The sequence below is a fragment of the Taudactylus pleione genome, unplaced genomic scaffold, assembly GCF_031769625.1.
Source record: "Taudactylus pleione unplaced genomic scaffold, aTauple2 ptg000198l, whole genome shotgun sequence".
Taxonomy (NCBI): Eukaryota; Metazoa; Chordata; class Amphibia; order Anura; family Myobatrachidae; genus Taudactylus; species Taudactylus pleione.
In genome coordinates this window covers 13,737,127-13,762,603 of record NW_028284600.1, presented here as the reverse complement: position 1 = coordinate 13,762,603, position 25,477 = coordinate 13,737,127, and the positions used below count along the sequence as shown (strand labels likewise).

Genomic DNA, 25,477 nt, shown 5'->3' with positions numbered 1-25,477 from the left:
CCAAGTATTACGGATGTGAGTAAGGGGAAGTGGGTGTGGTATAAGAGATAGACACCAGATGTTAGACAGTCAATAGTCAGACAGGGAAAAAGGTTTGACACAGACAAAAGTCAGACACACTAAAGTGAGACATTTAAAAAGTTCGACTGGTACAAAAGGTCGACAGGCTTAAAAGTTTGACATGAAAATGATCGACACAAAAATGGTCGACATTTTTTATTGTTTGTTTTTTAGCCTTAATCTTCACCCTAACCCTCCCTCCTGGTGCCTAACCCTCCCTCCTGGTGCCTAACCCTAACCGTGGGGGTAAGTGCCTAACCATAATCCTAAAAAAAAAGAAAAGAAAAATGTCTAATTACAGTCTATCTATAGTCGGGAACCCAGAGGAAGTGGGCATCCTTATGTTGTGCTGCGATTGCAAGCATTAGCATATTTTCACAGCAGGTCTGCGTGCGTATTCGCAGTTGCGTTCCTTAATGAATCAGGCCCTGTATCGGGTCCAGGGTGCTAATCTGTGTTTGGCCCTATGACTAGCCAACAAGCTTCATGAACCAGAATGCAAGCAGTAACTTTACTAGGAGCTAGCGGTATCACGGTGGTATTTTGAATGCGCCAGTCTGGCCGTATGGTGATACCAGATTAAACTATAACTTCAACACAAAGTCATTTAGTTACGGGTCGTTTAATATGGACAGACACTACAATTAGGGTAATCCTAACTTATATTTAACTTTTAAATTTCCTTTAAGGCTTTTCTCCTAAAGACATTGTAGCACCTTCTCCGCCAATAATAAAAGCACTCTCCCCAGACGTCTCTCAGGGGACATCCACTTTGGAGACAGGAAAATAGCATTCCAGGCTGGTGCTTAGAGGCCTGCACCTGACCAGGGCATGCTAAGCTCTCTCCCACCTCTAAGAATGTATTTATAATTGCTGTCTCGCTTAGAGGTAGGCTTTTTTTTTTATTGAGCGAACGCTATAACAAAGCAGATGTTTAAAATATGTTGACAGCTTAGGAATTAGTATCATTCAAAATCCTTCTGTAATCATTCCCCTTAGGGCATCAATAAGCTCTTCCCATGATAATAGCATGTTGCATGTTCTTGAACTTTGAGCAGAAAGCTCTTGAAAATGTAATGTAATTGGTGGGGGGAATAACTTACAGGTTAAGAATGCAGAGTGTTTGTGGTATGCTTAGCCATTTGCACAATCAGAGTTTTATAAGGAGCATTCTGGTTTAAAAATAAAGTCAAAATTAGTGACAAGGGATGGGTCACTTTGTAATCGTGTAAATAACATTTAGCATAACTGTTTCCATTGTTTAAACAGTTTAATTAATTTTATCTAGTTGTAAAAAGACTATTAATAAACCGAACCTCCTTTCTAGCATTTGCTACTCCCATAACAATTTGCTGGAGGTCCTTAACTTGTAATGAATGCCACTGTTTGGGATTATCTATATGGGGAAGATTTCTGCGATGGAAGGCCGCTACCGTCTCCAGCGACTAGAGTTTAGATTAAGGGGGTCATGAGTTCAGCACCTGATTGGGTTGCCGCAGCTCTTGTCCAGTTGGGTGTTGCATTCACCGCAACCCTCCCGGCATGGGTGGTGTTACACTTCCATTCCCTGCAGAGCTCCCGCAGTGAGGACTCATAAGAATGTGACGGTAGATGTCCCATGGGAATACCGCCAATGAATCGCTAGGCACTTACTGAAGATTAGGCGTGCCAGAATATTTGTATCGGTAGCATTCAAGCATGATTAGCTTATTAATTCATGGATTCACATTTATCTATAAGGTGCCAGCATATTCCATTGAGCTTTATAATTGGGAACAAAACTTTAATAAAACAAGAATGGGGAATAACACACAGACAAAGAGGTAAGAGGGTCCTGCTCGCAAGCTTGCAATCCATAGGGAAAGAACAGCTCCGCTACAAGCAATAAGAAGCTTCTATGGATGCCAGACAATATGGGTCTGCTGTGATAAATTAGGTGTAATATGTCAAATATGATCTTGTCCGTTTTGTACAGATGTGTACACATACACCTTACCTCCGTGCGCTACAAGTCGTGTTAAGCATAACTCGTGAGCGCTGTGTGACTCTGAGAATATTTTTGTGCAACTGTTTACCTTCAAATGCGCAAAGTGATGCGAATAGGATGCCCAAGGTGCTTCTGCTGATTAGAATGATATGCGGCATGCCTATATTCTGTGTGCAACTGCGGGTGTATCTGCATGCCATATGCAACGTTACAGTGTCAGCGGCTATGGCGTAGCAACCATTCGTAGTCATCACTGGATGTACGGCTCGGCTAGGCTAGCGTACTAAACAGCATGTGTCAGTAGCAAGTTGGCAGGGTGTAGTGGTAACAGGCAGTTTGGTACAAACCACAGTGCTGATCCTATAACCATCCCCAACTAGCCCTGAGACCAGTAGTTTGTGTACACCCCTTCTTCCAGGCTGGTCGGAGCAGGACTGGATGCTTCTCTTAGGTGAGGAAGTTTGGTATCCTAGAAGTGACTTCTGTCCTCTTATACATAAAACAATCAAAACAAACCCACACATGAAAAGTATATAAACTTTTATTATGGAGGTTGCCACAGTGTTGGTGTTGGGGTACTTCTATCATCTACTCTTACCTTCTAAACTCTCCGCTTCATTATTTGCATTCAATGAGCATATCAGTTGCCTTTTCCAACTTCCTCGAGTAGCTGCCTTTCCTCGTCCCCCTGGCCTTTACTCAAGATTCCATGTTAACTTTGCTTCTTTTCTCCTAACCTTGAAATGGGCTCTCAAGACCCCTTTCTTCCTCAAAGTTTTCCAGGTCTCATCCTAACCCGCTACTCCATGTTCCTCACAACCCAGCCCATCTGTGTCACCCCTGTTTGTCTGCCCCCTCCCCTTTAGAATGTAAGCTCTCACGAGCAGGGCCCTCTTCCCTCATGTGCTTCTCCCTCTCTTATTCCTGCTTTAATTTACAACAGCACCGAACCTTGGTTGCTGACGCCATGCTGCTTATTTAAGTGTTATGCAGCAATGTATAAATCGTGTATTTGTCCTGTATTGTTTGTACTGTTAATAACTGTTTTTCTTGTGTTATCATATCTATGTACTTGTCTTGTTTCTGTACTTTGTAAGGTGCTGCGGAACCCTTGTGGCGCCATATAAATAAAGGTAATAATAATAATAATTATACAAAGTACAGACAACTTGAAATCCATAAAGAGAAGGGGAGATAAGTTACAGTTTGTGAAAGCACAGATTTTTCAGCAATTTTGTCGCAAGACTTTAAAGCAGACATTTTTTAAAGTCAAAACCAACCTGGTTTTGCTTTTGAAAATTGCAGCTTTACAAACTCACGCCCTATTACATCCCCCCCCAAAAATCTTCTGAACTTTGACGTATTCCAAGTACAAAATATGCTTTTTCCACCTTTCAAAGTCCTTGTCCTCATTCTTTTCTTTATTAAGAGGATACTTAAGATTTTGAGTATTTTAAATTAGTAAAATAGTAAAATAGGTAAGTTTCTCATTTAATAGTGCTTAAATGTGTGCATATAGTGAGAAGTATACAATATATGCATATCTGTTATGAATGTTTTGTTATTTTGTATCGCTGGTCAGTTAATGATAGCAGATTTATAGTAATGGTTGTCCTGTGTAACACTTACCAATATATTACAGTTAACCATCTATATTTGCATTTTCAGTGTTTGCAAGTTCTGACCCTGTCCCAGGATTCCAGGAGGACACCCTGCAGTTAGCATTCATTGACCTCAGACAAGTAAGACAAACCTCTTATTTCATCCATATTTTATACTTCTCCTTACATCGGTTCTCCTTACATGAAGGTCGCAGGTCCTATTTAAACTTTCAAAGACCTACTTTTGGCCCCAAACACTTTTTTTTTTATTGTTTAATAGATTGCATCCTTATAGTAATTAATATGGCCCATTCTGTGAGACATTTAAACACAAACACCACTCACTATTTAAGACTCTCAGAGGGGTATTCAATATGAAACGTTAACTTCACTGTCGAAGTTAACGTTTCATATCGGAGTTTTTACCTGCGTTAATGTATCGGGCGCGCTCCCGCTTATACCCGTATTCAATATAAAATTAACGAAAACGGGAAACTCCAAAGTTGGATTTGCGTAAAGTTACGAATTTTTCCTTAAAAAAATTGTAAGACCCCCCTAAAGTAGTAAAAACATGGGGGAACACTATGGGTACACCTGTTTTAGCCTTTAATTGAAAGTCGGGGATTTAAATAGCCGCAGCAGGTGTTTTTTCCCGACATTGAAGAAGTGATGCAGAAGAGCACTTAGGTTACTTTTTTTGTTTTTTTAAGTGGTCCCATCAAATTTGGGGTACATGAAAATGGGTACTAGCATATTTTGATGTTCCTAAGGTAAGTTTTTAAAAATTCTGCATTTGTGCACCTGCCGCTATAATTCTATTCTAGAAAACATCTGCCGCATACTTGCAGAATAGCCCTGAACCTATTTCCCTATTGTTAAACAATTTTTTCCCATTTTTTTTTTTAACCCCAATTTTTAAATTCATTTTTTGGGGTGTCCCTATTTTTTTTTTAAACTTTTTTTGACACAGTTCATTTTTAAAAGTCATTCCCAGGGGTGCAGGCTATTTTTTTTAAGCCTGCACCCCTAAACCCCAATTCTGCACTTTTTTTCGACACCTATTCAATGGTGAAAAGTTATCCCCGTTTTTTATCAAAGACTTTTCAAAACTGCGATAAGGGGCCTATTCATCAACAGTAAAATAACGTTTTTAAGAACATTTTCCTTAAATAACGTTATTTTGGTATTCATGAACAGACTTAACACAGGAGATATCACAGATATCTCCTTGCTAAGTTCCCTTGCGTTAATTTCCACACTCCCCATACATTAGTATGGGGATGTGGAAATTATGCTATTCATCAAATTCCGAAAATTATCAATTTTCAGAATTTGATGCAGTTACTATTCGCCACTGTGAGGGGGCGAATAGCAGAATCCACTTACCTGTATCAGCGTGTGCAGGTCCCCCGACGAGTCCCTCCGGCGCTCTGCTCCGTCCTCAGGCTCCGGAGGCTGGTCTGTCATGTGTGCTCCCCAGCAGAGCACAAGAAAGTTTAGAAAAAGAAAAAAAATATATATTTTTTTCTAATCTGTCATGTGGTCTGCAGGGATACCACATGACAGACCAGCAGGACGGAGCCGGAGGCTGCTGCGTGGACAGGTAAGTCGGAGGGGGGAGGGGGTAGGGGGGGTCAGGGGGGGTACGAAACTTAACGCATCTGTAGGCAGTGCTGCGCATGCGCTGGTTTTGCAGATGTAACAGCGCATGCGCAGCACTGTTTCCAGATGCTATAAGGTAGTGTAGGCAGGGAAAAGTATCTTTTTCCCGAAAAGCTGTCATCGCAAAAATGACAGCTTTTCGGAATAGATACTTATGGAGAGGTGGAATGATGAATTCCACCTATAATTAGCTAGAACTCCATGAGAGTTCTAAAGCTAATTATCTCCATTGAATTTTTATGTTTAATGAATAGGCCCCATAGTCTTTGAAATTGAATACGGTGTAAAAATCAAAAGTGCGATATTAACGCAAAAACGATGTTATCGCTCCCATATTGAATACCCCTGTCAATATTTATTAGTTAAGAATATTGAAAGAACCCGAACCCCAACATTGAAAATGTTCAGATGTGAACCATAGTGATAAATATACAGTGCTCAGTGTTAAGTAGATCTTCCACTTCACCTCTTTTAAAAGTAAACTATTGGCTCCCACATAGACAAATTCCTGATTCACTACGGATCACAACTACGATCGTGGCTGAGATTACGCACGCAGTCTGGCTGCGAAGATATGCTAATCCATTGTGCTCGCTATGCCGTCGCAGCACTACATAGGGACGCCCACCTTACCTTACACACAGCCGTAATGTTTACCGAGAATTGCTAACCTCAGCGCACGCACTGAGCACTGGAGCCGCGTAGGGTATCTCAGTGGATAATTTATGCACGCTCCTGCAACGGGGTTCGAACGCACTGGCACGCCTGCATTTCGCCGTCCATCCCCCCGTCATCACTCCCAAACGGTACATCCTGTCAATCACTCTGCGGTGGGTCTGTGTAGTCTCGGCGATCGCAGTCCCAATCGCAGTGGCTAGTTCGCGCACTATGAGATGCATATGCATGCGCAGAATGCAACAATCGTCCGATTGCGTGCGTAATATCGCAGTTGCAATCTTTAATGAATCAGGCCTAATGTCCAGACGGGACCTCATACAGGTCAAAAAGCTGAAACTGCAATTATTTGCACTACTATGAGATCAATGTATGTGTGTGTATGTATATACAGTGTGTGTGTGTGTGTGTGTGTGTGTGTATATATATATATATATATATATATATATATTATTAATTTGTGGCTTTAGTTAATTTTTGCTCTAAAAGTCAATAAATCACAAATATAATGAACCTTTTTGAAAATACTTTTTATGGCATTCTTGCATTTATGGTGTACAGAAAAGGTTCCTATCTGGTGCATTTGTATGGACCATCGAAAGCACTTTCCACAGTGTCCTCACTAGGGTGGATGTGACCAAGTGCGCCTACTCACCTGCTGTCACCCCAGTCCTGGACTACTTGCGTCTGTGATGTATGTGATTTTGGGGGTGTTTCCGCGTGTCACTCCCCCGTTTTTGCCATGCTGGGGGCTTGCCCAGCGTTCCGGAAACAGCTGGGCAGCCCATAGACTCTCCCTGATCTCACTGATGCTCGGTGACACCATCCAATGGGGTGACATCAAAATGACAGAGCAGCTCTACCATCTCAGATGGCGTCACCTGGTGCCGTGACGCCACTGACTTTCCACATGGCCAGCTGAAAGACCCCAATCATATGTTGCTCGGGATAGGCAGACATTTGTGATGCATATTTACAACTTATTAAAAAGTATTTAAAACTATTTTTATGACATAATGACAGTCTGCATGGACACCATGAGGTATTGTAACTAGTGCTGGACACTCCGATCCATTGCACCATTATTTAAAGCCACAAGCCCTCCATTCCTTTGCATTAGGTTTGTTCATTTAACATTGCAACACCTATTACAACCAAGTTTGAGGCTTTGTTATGATACGTGAACTGTGGAATAAACACATTAATGTATGAAATACGGATGGTATTGGTAACACACTCTCAGTCAGTGCATTCATAGGTTACTCATAATCTTTCTTTAAGGGAGAGAAATTGACACCAGGACCTAGAGAAAAAGTATAAGCGCTTAAGTTACATTGTTAGGAGCCTCTTGGGCTTTATTGGGTCTGGTGTCGGGGTTAGCGAAATTATTTTTTTCCCCTGAGCCTTATAGTCCGAAACGAGAAACTAGCAGGAAGGTTAGAGTTTAGAGAATGGATCACTTAGTGAGAACATTGGACAGCTAAGGGCAGAAGAGTTCCTACAGTGGCACTCTATAAATACACCCTTTGTATGTCTATTGTTAATAGATTAGTTATGGTGGGTTTTCTCTCCTCTCCTGTGATTTACAAATATTGGGGATTTACTGCTTCCATTCACTGAAGTTACAACTAAATGCAGATTTAATGCATCATATGGCTTTTATATCAGAGCATAATTTTTACCTGCATTTAGCACAGTCCTATTTTGTATCATTGTATTAATGAGCAGAGGAAACATTATCACAGTCTTTGTTTTACGAGTGAGTTATATTATTTTGATTCATAGCTATATATATATATATTATATGGACAAAAGTATTCGGACGCCTGACCATTACCCATTACACCAACAGGGACTGTAATGACATTGTATTAAAATACATATACTTTAATATGGAGTTGGTCCCCCTTTTGTAGCTATAACAGCTCCCACTCTTCTTGGAAGGCTTTCCACAAGATTTTGGAGTGTTTCTGTGGGAATTTGTGCCCATTCATTCTGTAGAGCATTTATGAGGTCAGACACTGATGTTGGACAAGAACGCCTGGCTCGCAATCTCCGTTCCAGCTCATCCCAAAGGTGCACGATGGGGTTGAGGTCAGGGCTTTGTGCGGGACAGTCACGTTCATCCACACCGAACTCATCAAACCATGTCTTTATAGTTCTTGCTTTGTGCACTTGGGCACAGTCATGTTGGAATAGAAAAGGGCCTTCCCCAAACTGTTGCTACAAAGTTGAAAGCCTAGCATTGGCCAAAATGTCTTAATAAGCTGAAGTATTAAGATTGCCCTTCACTGGAGATAAGGGGCCTAGCCAGGGCAGTTTCTAGGGTCTGAGGCTCCCAGTGCGAGCAGTCAAAATGCGCCCCCCCCCCCCCCTTCCCTCAAGAAGCAGTAATATTGTGGGCGTGGCCTAATCATGGGGGGTGTGGTACCACAGTAAGGGAGCGTTGTCTTGAAAGACCACAGAATGTCAGCTGCTGTGACTACTGAGCCCAGGGGTGGCTAACCTGTCAGAGGCAAAGCGCTGAAAAATATATGTAGTTAAAAGAAAGACAGACATCATGCGCGCGCCAAAGGCGCGCGCGCTAAAAAATTGGGGTGTGGCCTAGCTGTCACAAACCCACACCGCACTTGTGTGTGCATGCCTTTGGTGTGACCCCATTAGTAGTGCCCCCTATAGTCTTGTGCCCCCTGTAGTCATGTCCACATTAGTAATGTCCCCAACAGTGATGTCCCCAGTAGTAGAGCCCAGGTGCCCCCAGTGGTAGTGTTTCCCCCAGCAGAAGTGCCCCCAGAGTAATGTCCCCAGTAGTAGTGTTTCCCCCAGCAGAAGTGCCCCCAGAGTAATGTCCCCAGTAGTAGTGCCCAGGTGCCCCCAGTGGTAGTGTTTCCCCCAGCAGAAGTGCCCCCAGAGTAATGTCCCCAGTAGTAGTGCCCGGGTGCCCCCAGTAGTAGTGCCTCCCCCAGCAGACATGCCCCCCCCTCCAAGTATTGTCCCTAGTAAAAGCCGCGTGCACACACAAAAAAAAAAAAACACTAATACTTACCATAAGCCCCGCTCCGGCGTCCGCTCCGCTTGGCTGCTCCTCTGCACTATGGGAAAGACGTCATGAGTCATGACGTCTTTCCCATAGTGCACACTGGGGGAGCCGGAAGCCGGAGCTTCCGTCTCCGGCTGCTCTGCTCTGCCCTGCCCTGCCGGGCGCCCGCTGGTAACTGAATCTCAGCAGGCGCCCGGCAGTTCACAGGCTTTCTACAGCAGGGGTCGGAGGAGGCGCGCCCCGTGCGATTGCACGGGTCGCCCGGCCCTAGAAACGGCCCTGGGCCTAGCCCAAGTCCTGAAAAACAGCCCCATACCATTATCCCCCCTCCACCAAACTTCACGGCACAATGCAGTCAGACAGGTAACGTTCTCCTGACTTCCGCCAAACCCAGACTCGCCCATCTGACTGCCAGACAGAGAAGCGTAATTCGTCACCCCACAGAACACGTTTCCACTGCTCCACAGTCCAGTGTCTGTGTGCTTTACACCACTCCGTCCGACGCTTGGCATTAGACTTGGTGATGAGAGGTTTGCATGCAGCTGCTCGGCCATGGAAACCCATTCCATTAAGCTCCCGCCGCACAGTTTTTGTGCTTACGTTAATGCCAGTGGAAGTTTTAAACTCTTCAGCTATGGAATCAGCAAAACATTGACAACTGTTACGCACCATACACCTTAGCAGTCGTTGACCCCACTCTGTGATTTTACGTGGTCTTCCCCTTCGTGGTTAATTTACTGTTGTTCCTAAACGCTTCCATTTTCTAACAATATATCGCTTACAGTTGACCATGGAATATCCAGCAGGGATGAAATTTCACGAACCGTCTTATTGCAAAGGTGGCATCTTATCACAGTACCACGCTTCAAGTAACTGAGCTCTTCATTTTGTATCACAAATGTTTGCAAATGGAGACTGCAGGGCTAGGTGCTTGATTTTTTACACCTGAGGCAATATATATTTATATATACACTGAAAATATCTCAAAAGCCAAGGCTTGTCAGTGAGAAGAGAGAGCACCTCTGATGTATCATAAATCCCTGAACATGTAAATTGACTTGCGTACCACAAATATATAATACCCACGCTTATCTGTGTATCTGGGTCCTTTCTCTCTTTCCAAACCACAAATGTAGACTGTAAAAAGAAAAGCTCTATATTGTAATACTGGTGGTACAATATTGTGCTCTCATGCAATGAAATGTGATAAAAAGAAAAGTAAAGAATAGCAACATCACTCGTGATACAGCACTTCAAGCTGTGTATAAACGCAAGATCCAAATGCCATAACTAAACATATCTCTACCGAACCTCATTCATTATAGTAGCAGTAGCCTTTCAGTTGTATCTGAAGACTCAAATAATAAAAAAAAAGCCTCCAATAGTGTAAGATGTACAAAACTATAATTTATTATGCACAAAAAAACAGAATTATAGTCCCATACATTCAAAAATGACAATAAAAGCTATCGGATATATGCTTAGAGGAGCGAGCTTCCAGACACCATTCCAACGTGTTTCGTCTTTATTTAGTACCTGGGAATTCTTCAGGGCACATTATTTTTGGACTTTTGGGCTCAATCGAACTAGTTGCGAACCCCTCTTGCGGCGCAAGTAAATGCCGCACTTATGGTATTGCCGGACTTACGGAATCTTGTTCACTGCCCCATAGGGCTACATACAAAAATGTGCAGGTCTGGGGCGAAATTGATCCGCTAGTGGGGTGAATTTGGGTGCCGTGTTATTATATATTATGTATGTAAGTATATATGTGTGTGTGTGTGTTTGTATATATATAGTTTTGCCCACATATTTTATCCCACAGGTACATTCTAGCAGGTATATGACTGATGTGGAGTTACAGTTCAAGTGGGTTTTTATTTTATATTCCTTGCTGTGTGTGGAGTTATAAAAAGTCCTTCTTTCTCTGTGTACAAATTTGCAAATATTACATTTGCCGCATTTGTAGCAGCCTGGGCAGTTATGAAAGGCCATTGGTTTTAGAATGCTGGGATTTCTTAGCATGCTGGGTGATATATACAGTCAGGTAAATAAATATTGGGACATTGACAGAATTTGCATATTTTGGCCTCTATTCACCGCCACAATGGCTTTGAAATGAAACAAACAGATGTGCTTTAACTGCAGACTTTCAGATTTAATTTGAGGGTAATTACATCCAAATCAGGTGAACGGTGTAGGAATTACAACGGTTTCTATATGTGCCTCCCACTTTTTAAGGGACCAAAAGTAATGGGACAAACTAAACAATCCTAAATCAAACTTTCACTTTTTAATACTTTGTTGCAAATCCTTTGCAGGCAATTACAGCCTGAAGTCTGGAACGCATAGACATCACCAGACGCTGGGTATCATCCCTGGTGATGCTCTGCCAGGCCTCTACTGCAAATGTCTTCAGTTCATGCTTGTTCTTGGGACATTTTCCCTTCAGTTTTGTCTTCATCAAGTGAAATGCATGCTCAATCGGATTCAGGTCAGGGGATTGACATGGCCATTGCATAACATTCCACTTTTTAGCCTTAAAAAACTCTTTAGTTGCTTTTGCAGTATGCTTCGGGTCATTGTCCATCTGCACTGTGAAGCACCGTCCAATGACTTCTGAAGCATTTGACTGAATATGAGCATATAATATTGCCCGAAACACTTCAGAATTCATTCTGCTGCTTTTGTCAGCAGTCACATCATCAATAAATACAAGGGAACCAGTTCCATTGTCAGCCATACATGCCCACGCCATGACACTACCACCACCATGCTTCACTGATGAGGTGGTATGTTTTGGATCATGAGCAGTTCCTTTCCTTCTCCATACTCTTCTCCTCCCATCACTCTGGTACAAGTTGATCTTTGTCTCATCTGTCCATAGGATGTTGTTCCAGAACTGTAATGGCTTTTTTAGATGTTGTTTGGCAAACTCTAATCTGGTCTTCCTGTTTTTGTGGCTCACCAATGGTTTACATCTTGTGGTGAACCCTCTATATTCACTCTTGTGAAGTCTTCTCTTGATTGTTGACTTTGACACAAATACACCTACCTCCTGGAGAGTGTTCTTGATTTGGCCAACTGTTGTTAAGGGGCTTTTCTTCACCAGGGAAATAATTCTTCTGTCATCCACCACAGTTGTTTTCCGTGGTCTTCTGGGTCTTTTGGTGTTGCTGAGCTCTCCGGTGCCTTCTTTCTTTTTAAGAATGTTCCAAACAGTTGATTTGGCCACACCTAATGTTTCTGGTATCTCTCTGATGGGTTTGTTTTGATTTTTCAGCCTAATGATGGCTTGCTTCACTGATAGTGACAGCTCTTTGGATCTCATATTGAGAGTCGACAGCAACTGATTCCAAATGCAAATGTCACACCTAGGATCAACTCCAGACCTTTTAACTGCTTAATTGATAATGAAATAACGAGGGAATAGCCCACACCTGTCCATGAAATAGCTTTTGAGTTGATAGTCCCATTACTTTTGGCCCCTTAAAAAGTGGGAGGCTCATATAGAAACCGTTGTAATTCCTAAACCGTTCACCTGATTTGGATGTAATTACCCTCAAATTAAATCTGAAAGTCTGCAGTTAAAGCACATCTTGTTTGTTGCATTTCAAAGCCATTGTGGTGGTGAATAGAGGCCAAAATATGAAAATTCTGTCAATGTCCCAATATTTATGGACCTGACTGTAATATATATATATATATATATATATATATATATACACAGTGTATCCGGAAACTATTCACAATGCTTCACTTTTTCCACATTTTGTTATGTTACAGCCTTATTCCGAAATGGAATAAATTCATTTTTGTCCTCAAAATTCTACACACAATACCCCATAATGACAACGTGTAAAAAGTTTTTTTTGAGATTTTTGCAAATTTAATAAGAAATCACGGCCTTTGCCATGAAGCTCAAAAGTAAGCTCAGGTGCGTCCTGTTTCCAATGATCATCCTTGAGATGTTCCTACAGCTTAATTGGAGTCCACCTGTTGTAAATTCAGGTGATTGGACATGATTTTGAAAGGCATACAACTGTCTATATAAGGTTACACACTTGACAGTGCATGTCAGAGCACAAAGTCCAAGAAATTGTCTGTAGACCTCCGAGACAGGATTGTCTCGAGGCACAAATCTGGGGAAGGGTACAGAAAAATATCTGCTGCTTTGAAAGGTCCCAATGAGCAGTGGCCTCCATCATCTGTAAATGGAGGAAGTTCGGAACCACCAGGACTCTTCCTAGAGTTGGCCGGCCGTCTAAACTGAGCAATCGTGGGAGAAGAGCCCTAGTCAGGGAGGTGACCAAGAACCCGGTGTCCACTCTGTCAGAGCTACAGCATTCTTCTGTGGAGAGAGGAGAACCTTCCAGAAGGACAATCATCTCTGCAGCAATCCACCAATCAGGCCTGTATGGTAGAGTGGCCAGACGGAAGCCACTCCTTAGCAAAAAGCACATGGCAGCCCGCCTGGAGTTTGCCAAAATGCACCTGAAGGACTCTCAGACCATGAGAGACAAAGATTGAACTCTTTGACGTGGATGCCAGGCATTATGTTTGGAGGAAACCAGGAACCTTTCAGCAGGACAAAGACCCTAAGCACCCAGCCAAGATATCAAAGGAGTGGCTTCAGGACAACTCTGTGAATGTCCTTGAGTGACCCAGCCAGAGCTTGAAGACTTGAATCCAATTGAACATCTCTGGATTGATCTGAAAATGGCTGTGCACCGACGCTTCCCATCCAACCTGATGGAGCTTGAGAAGTGCTGCAAAGAGGAATGGGCGAAATTGCTCAAAGATAGGTGTGCCAAGCTTGTGGTATCATATTCAAAAAGACTTGAGGCTGTAATTGCTGCCAAAGATGTATCAACAAAGTATTGAGCTAGGTTGCGAATACTTATGTACATGTGATTTCTTAGGTTTTGTGAATACTCTCCGGATGCACTGTGTATATGTGTATGAATGTGTGTGTGTGTGTGTGTATATATATATATATATATATATATATATATATATATATATATACATATATTATTTATATATATATCGTTTGTGTCAATCTTATTGAAAGTTAAGGTGGGTACACACCTGACAGATATATCTGCAGATCGAGTGATCTGCAGATGATAATCGTCCATACTCACTGAACGACCATCATCTGCATGCTGCAGCGAGACCCGGGGGCGGGTAGGGGCGTGGCCTAATTGTGGAAGGCGTGGCTACGCTCCCTTCGGGGGAAAAAAACATTTGCGACGCTGGGGAAGGGGGCACTGTGTGCCCCTCACCCCGGTGCACAGCCAATGGGGGGCGCGATCAGCGTGATCGCGCCCCCCTTTTTCATAGGAGACTGTTCGGGCTGCTGTTTAACAGCCTCGGACAGTCTCCCAGTGCAGCCCAGCACACGCTGCTGTGGATGGGGAGCTGTGCCGGACCCGGGTAAGTAGTACCCGCTCAGCTGATCGCCCGTACACACTTGCCGATGGACAGATATTTCTGCAGACATATCTGTTCATTGCCTGTGCAGCACAGCCAATGCGATATGTCTGTGTCACAGACATATCGTCTGTACACACTGGCCGACGGTGGCACGATATATATTGGCCGATCAATTGATTGCCCAATATATCGGCCAGTGTGTACCCAGCATTAGAGTAGTGTTTTTAGCATAACCAGCCAATTGTATCATTGTGAAAGTAAAAAATAATTACATGATAATCTAATTGTTACTCAGATTTTTATGTTGCTTGCTCAGATTTTTTACTTTCTCAGATTTATATGTTACTTTCTCAGATTTATATGTTAGTTGCTCAGATATTTGTTATTTGCTCAGATATTTGTTATTTGCTCAGTTTTTTTGTTACTTGCTCAGATTTTTTTTTTTTCACGTTTTACATTTTTAATTGGAAGTGTCATAACTTTAGTTTGTGTAATAGCTGCACACATGGCATTTGGAGATGCATAGAGGACTATAGTATTATATTAATTTGAAGACTGTTTCCTCTCTCTGGAGAGAGAAATTCGCTGTAGAGAGCAGGGTTCTGTAAACTGTCGGGTTTCACACCTCCTATAATTCGCCTGTGTCGTGTAGTACCGCGGAATGTGCTTGTTATTGTGGAAGAATACCACTTAGAGATTCCCTTGGAAATAGCGGCATAGATTACAATCGTTATGGGATAAGTATCATCACGGCATTTCACCTCACTCCCCTTTTCTGTTTTCATGTTGTGCACTCACATTAATATGCTGAATGACAGCTTATTCCAAGTGTTTGTTGGAAAGTAACTGAGCCCTTTCCTTTTGTAAAAATTCCTAGGAAAGGTCAAGCTTCTGTTTTTTTGGAGTAAAATGTGATACGCTTGCACGGTTCTAGCATATGAAAGATAAGGAAGTTGGCCCAGTAGCACAAGGGTATACCTGCCCACCCGGGCAGCGGCCCCGGGTCAGACCCCTGATGTTTACTGATCTGCTCAGAGAAGCTGATGACAGGTAGAGTCTGATACCAGGGAGAGTCTGAGCTTCCAGGCTGCAGAGCAGGAGATTTGGGACCTCCGTAGACACTGCAGCTCAGCGTCAGATCAGCGGGATTGCCCTTTTTTTCTAAAGAAGACTTGACCTGTAAATGATAAAAAAAAGCTTGATCTCCCTGACAATTGCAAGCTTGTTAATGGAAGCCAGTTATCTCAACAACCCGTTTTTCCATCATACACTACGGTAATGCGTAGTCAGGGGCGGATTCAAGGATCAGGGCGCCCCTAGGCACAACAGTAATGGCTGCCCCCTTCTGCCCAATTTCATTGATTTCATTGTGTGGTTAGAAGCCCTCATTTGATGATGACTATTTAGTAAGATATTAAAAAAGCCATGAACTATGTCATTTTGTTTGAGTTTTATCTATGTGTACATATATAATAAGTAGGATAGTTTACAGGAGCAGTCTGCACATGTACTACCCATTTCTACTGCACCACAGATGGCATATGGTACAGGAGAGTAGAAATATTTTGCAGCTGCTGGTAAATATAAGACTGACAGTGCTAAAACTAAGTGCACCCCCCCTCCCAACAAGTGGCGCCCACAGGCATGTGCTTCACATAACTAATGGAAAATCACCACTGTGTGTAGTATTAACATTATATGGGAAGAGTGTTCCATAAACCAAATGCCTATGTTAGTAGCTATGTGTGCATATTTTTCAAATGTTATTCATCAGTTTTATATATAAGCAAATTTCAGGACTGCTCACTAAAATATAGATTAACTATGTATGTATGTATATATATGTATATATATATATAATCCAAAATTTATGGCACTCAATAAGTCGAGCTCACAAATAACTTGCCAGGGTGCTCACCCTGAGGTGCTTGCCCCCCTCCATATAGACCATAAAAAATTTTTTTATGGTGTGTGTATATATATATATATATATATATATATACACACACACACATATATGTTTGCCCCATTGTCCTTGTTTAAAATGAACAACAATTCTGCATACCTGACCCACATTAACAATCAACCAGAGGTGCTGCAATATGCATCTTGTGCATTAGATCTGCATATGACACACAGCAGAACCCTGCAATGGCTGATCCGGTAATCCTATAACTGTGGAGTTCCAATAACATAAATCGGAACCCAGGACAGGACATAGGGGCCTATTCATCAACCCAAAAATAACGGTTTTAAGGACATTTTCCTTAATTACTGTTTTTCTAGTATTCATGAAGACACTTAACACAGGAGATCTCACTGATATCTCCTGGTTAAGTCTGTCTGCGTGGATGTAGAAATTAGGCTATTCATCAAATTCCGAAAATGATGTCTTTTCGGAAATTTGATGTTGTTACTATACGCCACTCTCAGGTGGCGTATAGCGGGTTACATTTACCTGCTGTCAGCTGGGCAGGTCCTCCGCTGGCTCCCTCCGTCGCTCTAATCCCTTCCTAGGCTCCATCTGCTGCGCTGTGTTCTCACAGCATTGGGCTGTGAGAACAAAATAAAAATTTTAATTTTTTTTAAAAAGATCTTCAGCCCCCTCTGCCTGTCCGAGCTGTCTGCTGCAGACTGGAGGTCGGGATCCGCGGTTACAGCTGGCCAGGAACATGGAGGGGGTGGACACAGAATTATCGCAGGTGTAATCTGTGCTGCGCATGCGCCGCTTTTGTGAACGGAACGGCGCGTGTGCAGCACTGATTACACCTGTGATAAGGTAGGTATGGGCAGGGAAAAGTATCTATTTCCCAAAAAACTGTCATCGCAAAAATGACAGCTTTTCGGAATAGATAGTTATGGGGAGGAGGAATGATGAATTCCTCCGGTAATTAGGTAGAACTCCATGCAAGTTCTAAACCTAATTACCTCCGGGGAAAGTTTAGTAATGATGAATAGGCCCCATAAACTGTTGAATATCACTCTACTAGAATAAAAAAAAAAAATTGGTCATATGTTTCTCCCTTTTTGCCATGAATTAAAGAATCCGCGAATCATCCTGCATTTCTAACATGTCAAAGCTCTGCAGTCAGTGTTCTGTCTTAGCGGAGGTTGCCTCTTCCAGTGCTAGTGGTTTTTGTTTGGATTTTGTATGCACAGTGTGGCAGAACAATGGCACAATGATTAGCTTACGGGCTAACAGCACCAAGGTTTTATGCTCATTTCCCAGCAAGGTCCTGTCTGTGTGGAGTTTGTATGTTCTCTCTATCTTTGCACCCAGATACCCCTAGTGTATCCAAGGTGCAGCGACATAACTAGAGCTCCCGATGCTGGCCACGCACCCACCGCGTGACGTCACACGGAGGGGACAGGGCCAAAATCGCCAGTGATTACAGCAGAGCTGTAACGGCAACGGTGTTACCGTCTGAAGCGTCCAGAGCACTCTCCAGGCGGCACTGCTGCATAGATTCTGGCTGCAGGGTGCCATTCTCCTTCATCTGCTAGCAAGATGAGGGAGCCGTGGGTGAGCAGCAGTGCGGGCCGCGCCACTTGCACACCCCTAGTTACGGCCCTGCCAAGGTGTGTGTACATGTGGTAGGGAATATAGATTGCAAGCTCCACTGGGATAGAGACTGACGTGAATAACTAAATATTCTCTAGAAGGAGCTGTGAAACGAGGCTGATTGTCAGTCGGTGGCCCAGTAGCTGTATGACGTAGGAGAAGCCTGCCTTACTACCTAATGGTAATGTGAGTGTCCTCAGGGCTAAGGCGAGGATCAGTAACAGTGCTTGCACCCCAGGCTAGGTGCAAGAAATCCAAAAGACAGAACAGCTGCGATCGGATTCTCACCACCCAGTTCCTGCCTGAAATGCCCATTAAATGGAAAGGTAGATCTGACAAAGGTCTGTTGGACTCAGAGTAGGACAGAGATGCAGATGCCGGGCTGCCCCCGGAGACTGGGCTGTCGGCTCCTCTTCTATGACAGGAACTGGGTGCTGCAGGAGAATGTCACACTGCAACACCAGGCTCCTGTCACTGCAGGGGAGCCGGGATTTTGGTATCACCCCCTCCGACGGTGACACCCGGGTGAGGCCCGCACCCCCCTCATGATGCCACTGGCATATTTGCCTGCTTAGAGGCGAGTCACTTGTACGTGTTTAATCCTGGTGCAGAATGTGAACTGATGATGGTGACAACAATCTTCAGATCTTCTGATTGGCTGAAAGCATCTGAATCCTTCCTACTCTGACCTATTTGCATTGATACAGTGATATTTGCAATCAGTCTCCAGCAGTAAAGCATACATATTTCCATTTCATCTTTTAAAAGGGAAGACGGCGGGTTGTGTCTATTGATTGGAACTTATTACTTTCATTTTTGTTTATATGGTAAATGCAGCTGTATTAGTAACACTACCCAGACGTACTATATATTAGGGTTTCAGGTCATAAAGGGACAGTAACAGATGTGAAAGGATTTATAGTGCATGCGATTTGGTCTTCAATGGAATAAAATAGTGTTAATTACATGATAGTGGAATAGGTGTGTCTGGACATTTAGAACTGGTACTATAAAATACAGCCCGCGTGGCGGTAAGTTCTAGCCTGCCACGTGTGGTTCTCGAACAATTTAGCTGAAATAATGACCCTTAAAATATAGGTTTGGGTGGTCTTAAAAGATCACATAATGCTGTATATTTTCAGATGTAACCATTTACTATTAATTGTTAACATTACATGTTTAACTCTGTTAAAAAAAATAGAGCCTATACTTCTTATTATAATACTAGTAAAGGGACCTGGAGTCAACTACCTGCTCCCCCCCCTGTGTCCTCCCCCGCCCCCCCCCCCCTGTGTCCTCCCCCCCCCCCCCCCCTGTGTCCTCCCCCACCCCAGGTCTGACTGCTGCTGATCCCATCCCTCCACCCTCACGCCACTCTCTGCTCCATCCCGGACTCTCCCCCGCTCCTTTTCATCCCATTCGCCACGCCCCTCACTCTGCACCAGTGCCCCTCCATTCCATTCCGCTCCCATACTTACCCCATCCCTCTTCTGCTATGCCAGGTCTGTCCCCTGCCACGCTCCTCGCTCTGCACCAGTGCCCCTCCATTCCATTCCACTCCCATACTTACCCCATCCCTCTTCTTCTATGCCAGGTCTGTCCCCTGCCACGCTCCTCGCTCTGCACCAGTGCCCCTCCATTCCATTCCGCTCCCATACTTACCCCATCCCTCTTCTGCTATGCCAGGTCTGTCCCCTGCCAAGCTCCTCGCTCTGCACCAGTGCCCCTCCATTCCATTCCGCTCCCATACTTACCCCATCCCTCTTCTGCTATGCCAGGTCTGTCCCCTGCCACGCTCCTCGCTCTGCACCAGTGCCCCTCCATTCCATTCCGCTCCCATACTTACCCCATCCCTCTTCTGCTATGCCAGGTCTGTCCCCTGCCAAGCTCCTCGCTCTGCACCAGTGCCCCTCTATTCCATTCCGCTCCCATACTCACCCCATCCCTCTTCTGCTATGCCAGGTCTGTCCCCTGCCACGCTCCTCGCTCTGCACCAGTGCCCCTCCATTCCATTCCGCTCCCATACTTACCCCATCCCTCTTCTGCTATGCCAGGTCTGTCCCCTCTCCTTCGCAGTTGGAGCCGTTGGAGGGGCGGCATGCGCCCTGGCTTTAAAAGCCCAAAAACATATGCAACAGATCTTAGGAAATTATTATATAGATATTAATTCACCACTCCATTACAGGACTGAAGCAGCTCTCACATCTTTATAGCAAAGTCCTAATGGGGACTGGTATAGCCAGTAGGCGTGCCTTATTAGCCCTTTAATTAGGGACACATATGAATTACATAGATTCTGTGACTGGCTGACTTCAAGTCTCCATTTCACCTGGTTTTATTTGGTAGAGTGCTTGCTTGGCTTTACCAGGCAATAGATATTGAACAAACCATCATACATCTCAATGTAATATCTTTTCATCTTCACTAATAAAACTGCTGCATAAAATTTTGGGGGTTTAAGTGTAAATGTCATATAATTATAATATATTATGCGTTTCCAAATACTTTTTTGAACTAATATCCCACTATCCCGTAATGTCTGGGAGGTTCCTGAACTTTTGGGGAGTCTCCACCTATTTCCTAGTAAATGGGCAGGATGGGGGCGTGTGATGACTCATTTCTCAGACTTGTGTCGCCTTCGCCCCGCCCTCTGTGCGTGATGCCGTGATTTGCGAGTTTGAGTCCGGGGGGTAGTTATGATCCATAATGATGCATGGGAAAAAAGGAATTACAGGTAAGAATGTATTTATCTCTGTAAAATCATGGTGTTCCCATTATGTTATACTTTAATAAATCTTCCATAAGACAAACCCCTTTCCTATGTGAAAGCATATAGTATTTGGAAGCATTCTTCTTTAGCCCTAAATGTACATTGGAAAATAATCCCTACTATTTAAGGCTTCCAGCTGCTGCTCTCGGGAAAATGAGTATTTGTTCTGGGGACCCTTCCTCGTCTTTTAGTGTTAAGGTCAATGTACAATCCTTAACACATTTGAGAAGTTGTAATTGATCTCAGGAGATGGATTTGAGCTGTGAGGAATGTTCACTGGTCACTGCCCAACATGGATTCCCATCCCAATTAGTAGTATTTCTTCACACCCTTATTATGGAAACTGACAAACTACGGCATGGATTTATTTATGTTGTGACCCCCGATGTTATGTGACATAAATGCCACAATTTCTACTACTAAACAGTGTGCGCTGCTAACAGTACACATGTACTAGTTACTGGTAGGTGAACCAGGCTAGGTCTGTACCATGTACGTCAAATACTGTATAGAGGGTAATGATGGAAATGGCATATCATGAGTTTTCAGAATGTCACTTTGCTTATTCCTTCAGGGCGGATCATTTAAAAGTACTTATTAAACTAGTTAAGCTGCACACACACAACGATTTAGTAAATGAACGATTTTAGTAAACGATTTTCGTTAATTTTTGAAGGGAAAAATGAACAAAAATCGTTTACTAAAATCGTTCATTTATTAAATGTAATGAATGATTTTTTTGAACTGCAAACGATTTTTGCATATTCCCTTACCGATAATCGTCCATCGTTTTAACTCAGAAAGTGAACGATTTTTTCACGATTAACGATTATCGATAACGTATAACGATTATCAATAACGTTTAAGGATTATCAATAACGTTCAAAGAATCGTTGTGTGTGTATGCACCTTATCTCTTATATACTCAATTTTATAATACCCAAATGATGTTACTGTATTTATAGATACCAGTAAATTATCTGTGGGCCTGATTTAGAGTTGTACGCTAATGCCGCTGCCGCAAATGTGTACGCAGCTGCGAAGCGAAAATATGCAATATGGCCGCCGTCAGATGTATTGAGACGACCACCTGCTGCTGTGCAAATCCAAGCATCTGTGTACAAAGATTCAGCATCAGCCGCAGATCATTCCACTATCGCAGTCCTGTGTGAGTCTGTGGTCCCGCATAATGGCCGTGGGAGCCATATTTCCTGCGCACGGGGTCGCAGTCCTAGGCTGTGACACGGTTGCTGCCACACTCCTATGCCTCTCCCAAACACTCTCTGACAGTCACACTGCGAGTATATAGACACTGCGAGCAACTACGGTCATATACCTTGAAGCATGCGCAGTGCGGCTTAGACGCAGGCACATATTGACGATCATCGCAAAAGTGTAAAAACACCGTTGTAGCGTACAACTATGAATGAGGCCCTATGCAAGCATTGAGTTCACCCTTATATTAGTTATTATTTAAAGAACAACTAAGCCAACAAGCTGTATGTATGGGATTTGTATCACACAGAGGTGTATGTATCACTAATCTCTTGTTTGCATTTGGGTCTGTAAACTTTTCTTTAGTTACATATAATAACATCATTTATTTCAGGTGTATTACTACAGCTTGGTTATATCCGTAATACCTCCAGTATTTACAGTTATTGTCACTCAACTATAAAACAGGTTTGTACTTACAAGCACGTTTCTAGAAAAAAAAATTGGAAATAAGATATAATTTATACAGCACTGACACATTATTTATTATCTCAGTGTGTTAATAAGGTAATTTATCAACAATCGGAGTGCAGACATGTAACTTTTTATATCACACTTATCAATAAAAATATAGGGCCTGATTCAGAGCCGCTCGCTGTTTGTGAGCGCTCGCTCTGAATCAGGGCGGGGATTTTTTTTTTTTTCGGCCTCCAGGCCGTTCACTAGGTTGTGGGTGACCACCCACAGCTTTTGTGAGCGGCCTGGCGATGGTCGCGATTATCGCCACCATCGGGCTTTCGAGGAGAACCTGTGGTAGGGTCTCAGCTCTCGCAAGCCCGAGTGGACCCTGCTGTAATAGAGCAGGAAGTCCCCTACTGACATCACTAGTGATGTCAGTGGGCCGCCCACAAATGCCAGGCGTTCCTAAGGGAACGCCTGCGTTTATGCAGCCACCTCCCCTCCCCGCCTACAAATCGGGGCGAGCTGTCAATCAACATCGACAGCCGCTCCGTCTGGTAGTGAGACCCGTTGCGACGGCGCAGCCGTCGCAGTACGGTTCTCGCGCATGCGCACCCTGGAGGCGGCGCATGCGCAGTCGGGGACCATCGACCCGCTTGCAAGCACTGTGCGCTCGCAAGCAGGTATGAATCAGGCCCCTAGTCTGAACATCAATTTTCTGTTTATAATGAGTATATTATAAACATTCTAACTTGTAGCTTCCTTTTCTTTTATCCGGCATATCCTGGCCGCCGTTCTCTCCTCCTTGGCCAACCACCCTCCATCTGGCCACCTCCCAAAGCACCTTCAGTCACATCCTCTTTTATTTAACACACATATTTGAAAATACTGTCATACCTGGGACTCAAACCTATCACCTCTCAGATGGCAGTAGGTTGTTACCAGCACACTTTGAGTACCTCTGTCAGCGCATAGTTCATCTGCCCGGTGCAGGGTACATATATGGATCTCCCTGGATTTGCTGTATATACACTATAAGTAGCGCTCTTTCTATACCTTCCAATATCCGGAATGCAGCACATTCTCGTTTAGCTGTGGGGGCCAATATCCGGAATGCATCACATTCTCGTTTAGCTGCGGGGGCCGATATCCGGAATGCATCACATTCTCGTTAGCTGCGGGGGCCAATATCTGGAATGCATCACATTCTCATTAGCTGCGGGGGCCAATAGCCGGAATGCATCACATTCTCGTTTAGCTGCGGGGGCCAATATCCGGAATACATCACATTCTCGTTAGCTGTGGGGGCCAATATCCGGAATGCATCACATTCTCGTTAGCTGCAGGGGCCAATATCCGGAATGCATCACATTCTGGATGTTGGTAAATTTGGCAGCATCGCATCCCATATAGAAACCTGTGGCGGATGCGGCTGCCAGCGGGAATGGAGGGACCACAGCAGGTATCGGAGATCGGAGATACTTGCTGCATCCCCTCCTTCATACATCCGGGGGAAACTTAATATTTGTGGTTAACCCCCGAAAATGGGTGTTTTGGGGGATATAGCCGCAAATATAGAATGATAAATGGGCCCCTTTGTCTGTAGCTGACTGCGCAGGAAGTCACCAGTGCCTCCAAATGATTTCTGCATAGGAGTGAAACCAGTAGAAGCCATTTCATACATCTCATCTGCTTGCAGAGCACAGTCTGCAGTTTAATGCTAGATGACGTCATTTATATTAGAAGCAAATTGCTGGTTCGTTTGCTATAAATAATAGTTCCACACCTAAGGATGAAATAGGGTTGAGGTTACCAAAAGGTTAAAAAAAAAGGACAGAGAAAAAAAAAGGGTCTGATTATAAAAAAAAAAAGGGCATAGAGGTTTTTCTTTCTGTTTAAATCACTTTTGGTGAGATGTAGTTTTTTCAGATAATGGCATTTGTTTGTGACTTTGCTGGGTACAAACTATCATGACAGATCGGTCAGCAGATCGATCCGCTGATTTGTTGGCTGTACACACTTCCAATCGGCCACTCGATGTGTCTGGGCTGACCTCACAACTGGGCGGGCATTTAAAATTGCACGCCAAGTTGTGATGTCGGTGGGCCCTGCAACCAGTGTACGGACGGTCAGCTGGCGGGTCACCCTTACACATTCAGAGATTGCTGCAAATGGACAATGTATTTTCCTACTGCGCATGCGTCTGATTCGTCCTGTGCCTGTGCCGTGCTGGTCTTGTGACAGCGGTCGCAGAGAGAATTTAATTGCAAAGTGATTGACAGTCAGGGACCGTTCATGCGCGTTGACGGGAGGGCGGTGACGCAAACGGGGAGGGACGTGACTCAAACGCCCCCCGAGAGCGAGTCACAGCCTGCGATTGCAATTCCGTACACAGTTGCTAAGACTCTGGCGTCTTAGTTCTGTTGCCCATTCTGCTCAACCACAGAGTTACTCAGAAGTCCAATGCTCGTCCAATGGTTGCGTCCTTATACACTAGCAGCGTTCTGTGATGCCGCCGGTGGGCGTCTCAATACTAACTCCAGCGTCTGCGACATTAGCATATTTCTTCACAGGCTCCGTGCACGGGATCGCAGCAGCGACGACGGCATTTGCGTCCGTCTCAGGCGCTGTATGTGCATCTATGCAATTCATTCTTCCCATCCCAATATTTATCATTATCAATAACCTTTATTTATATAGTGCCAGCATTTACCGTAGTGTTTTACAAAAAAGTTTCAACACAGGGTCCTAGTAAAGAGTGGGGTACAGATGAAGAGTGTCATATTAATTTATAACCACAATGGTTACACAACGGAAATGCTTGTAAAAGATGCATTGGTTATGTACTTATGTTGTTTACCCATTTATAACACCCGCTCACCCAGCAGCCATAGTGATGATGAGTAAGGTCTAGGTGTAATCCTGCCTGCTTTTGTTTATTATATGTGAGGACTTGGCTAAGGATATCAGATTTCCACTAGACAGGCCTGATGGTTTCCTGCTGGAC

General features: G+C 43.8%; 1 protein-coding gene across 2 annotated transcripts in view; it reads left to right on the top strand.

The window, feature by feature from the left end:
- The window catches only part of EXOC6 (exocyst complex component 6), a 311,843-nt gene that overhangs the window by 248,283 nt on the left and 38,083 nt on the right, over window positions 1-25,477 (top strand). For both annotated transcript variants that reach the window (XM_088476992.1, XM_088476990.1), the window contains one exon: window positions 3,716-3,789. In XM_088476992.1, coding sequence (XP_088333118.1) covers window positions 3,716-3,789 — 74 coding nt within the window. The remainder of the gene's footprint in view (window positions 1-3,715; window positions 3,790-25,477) is intronic.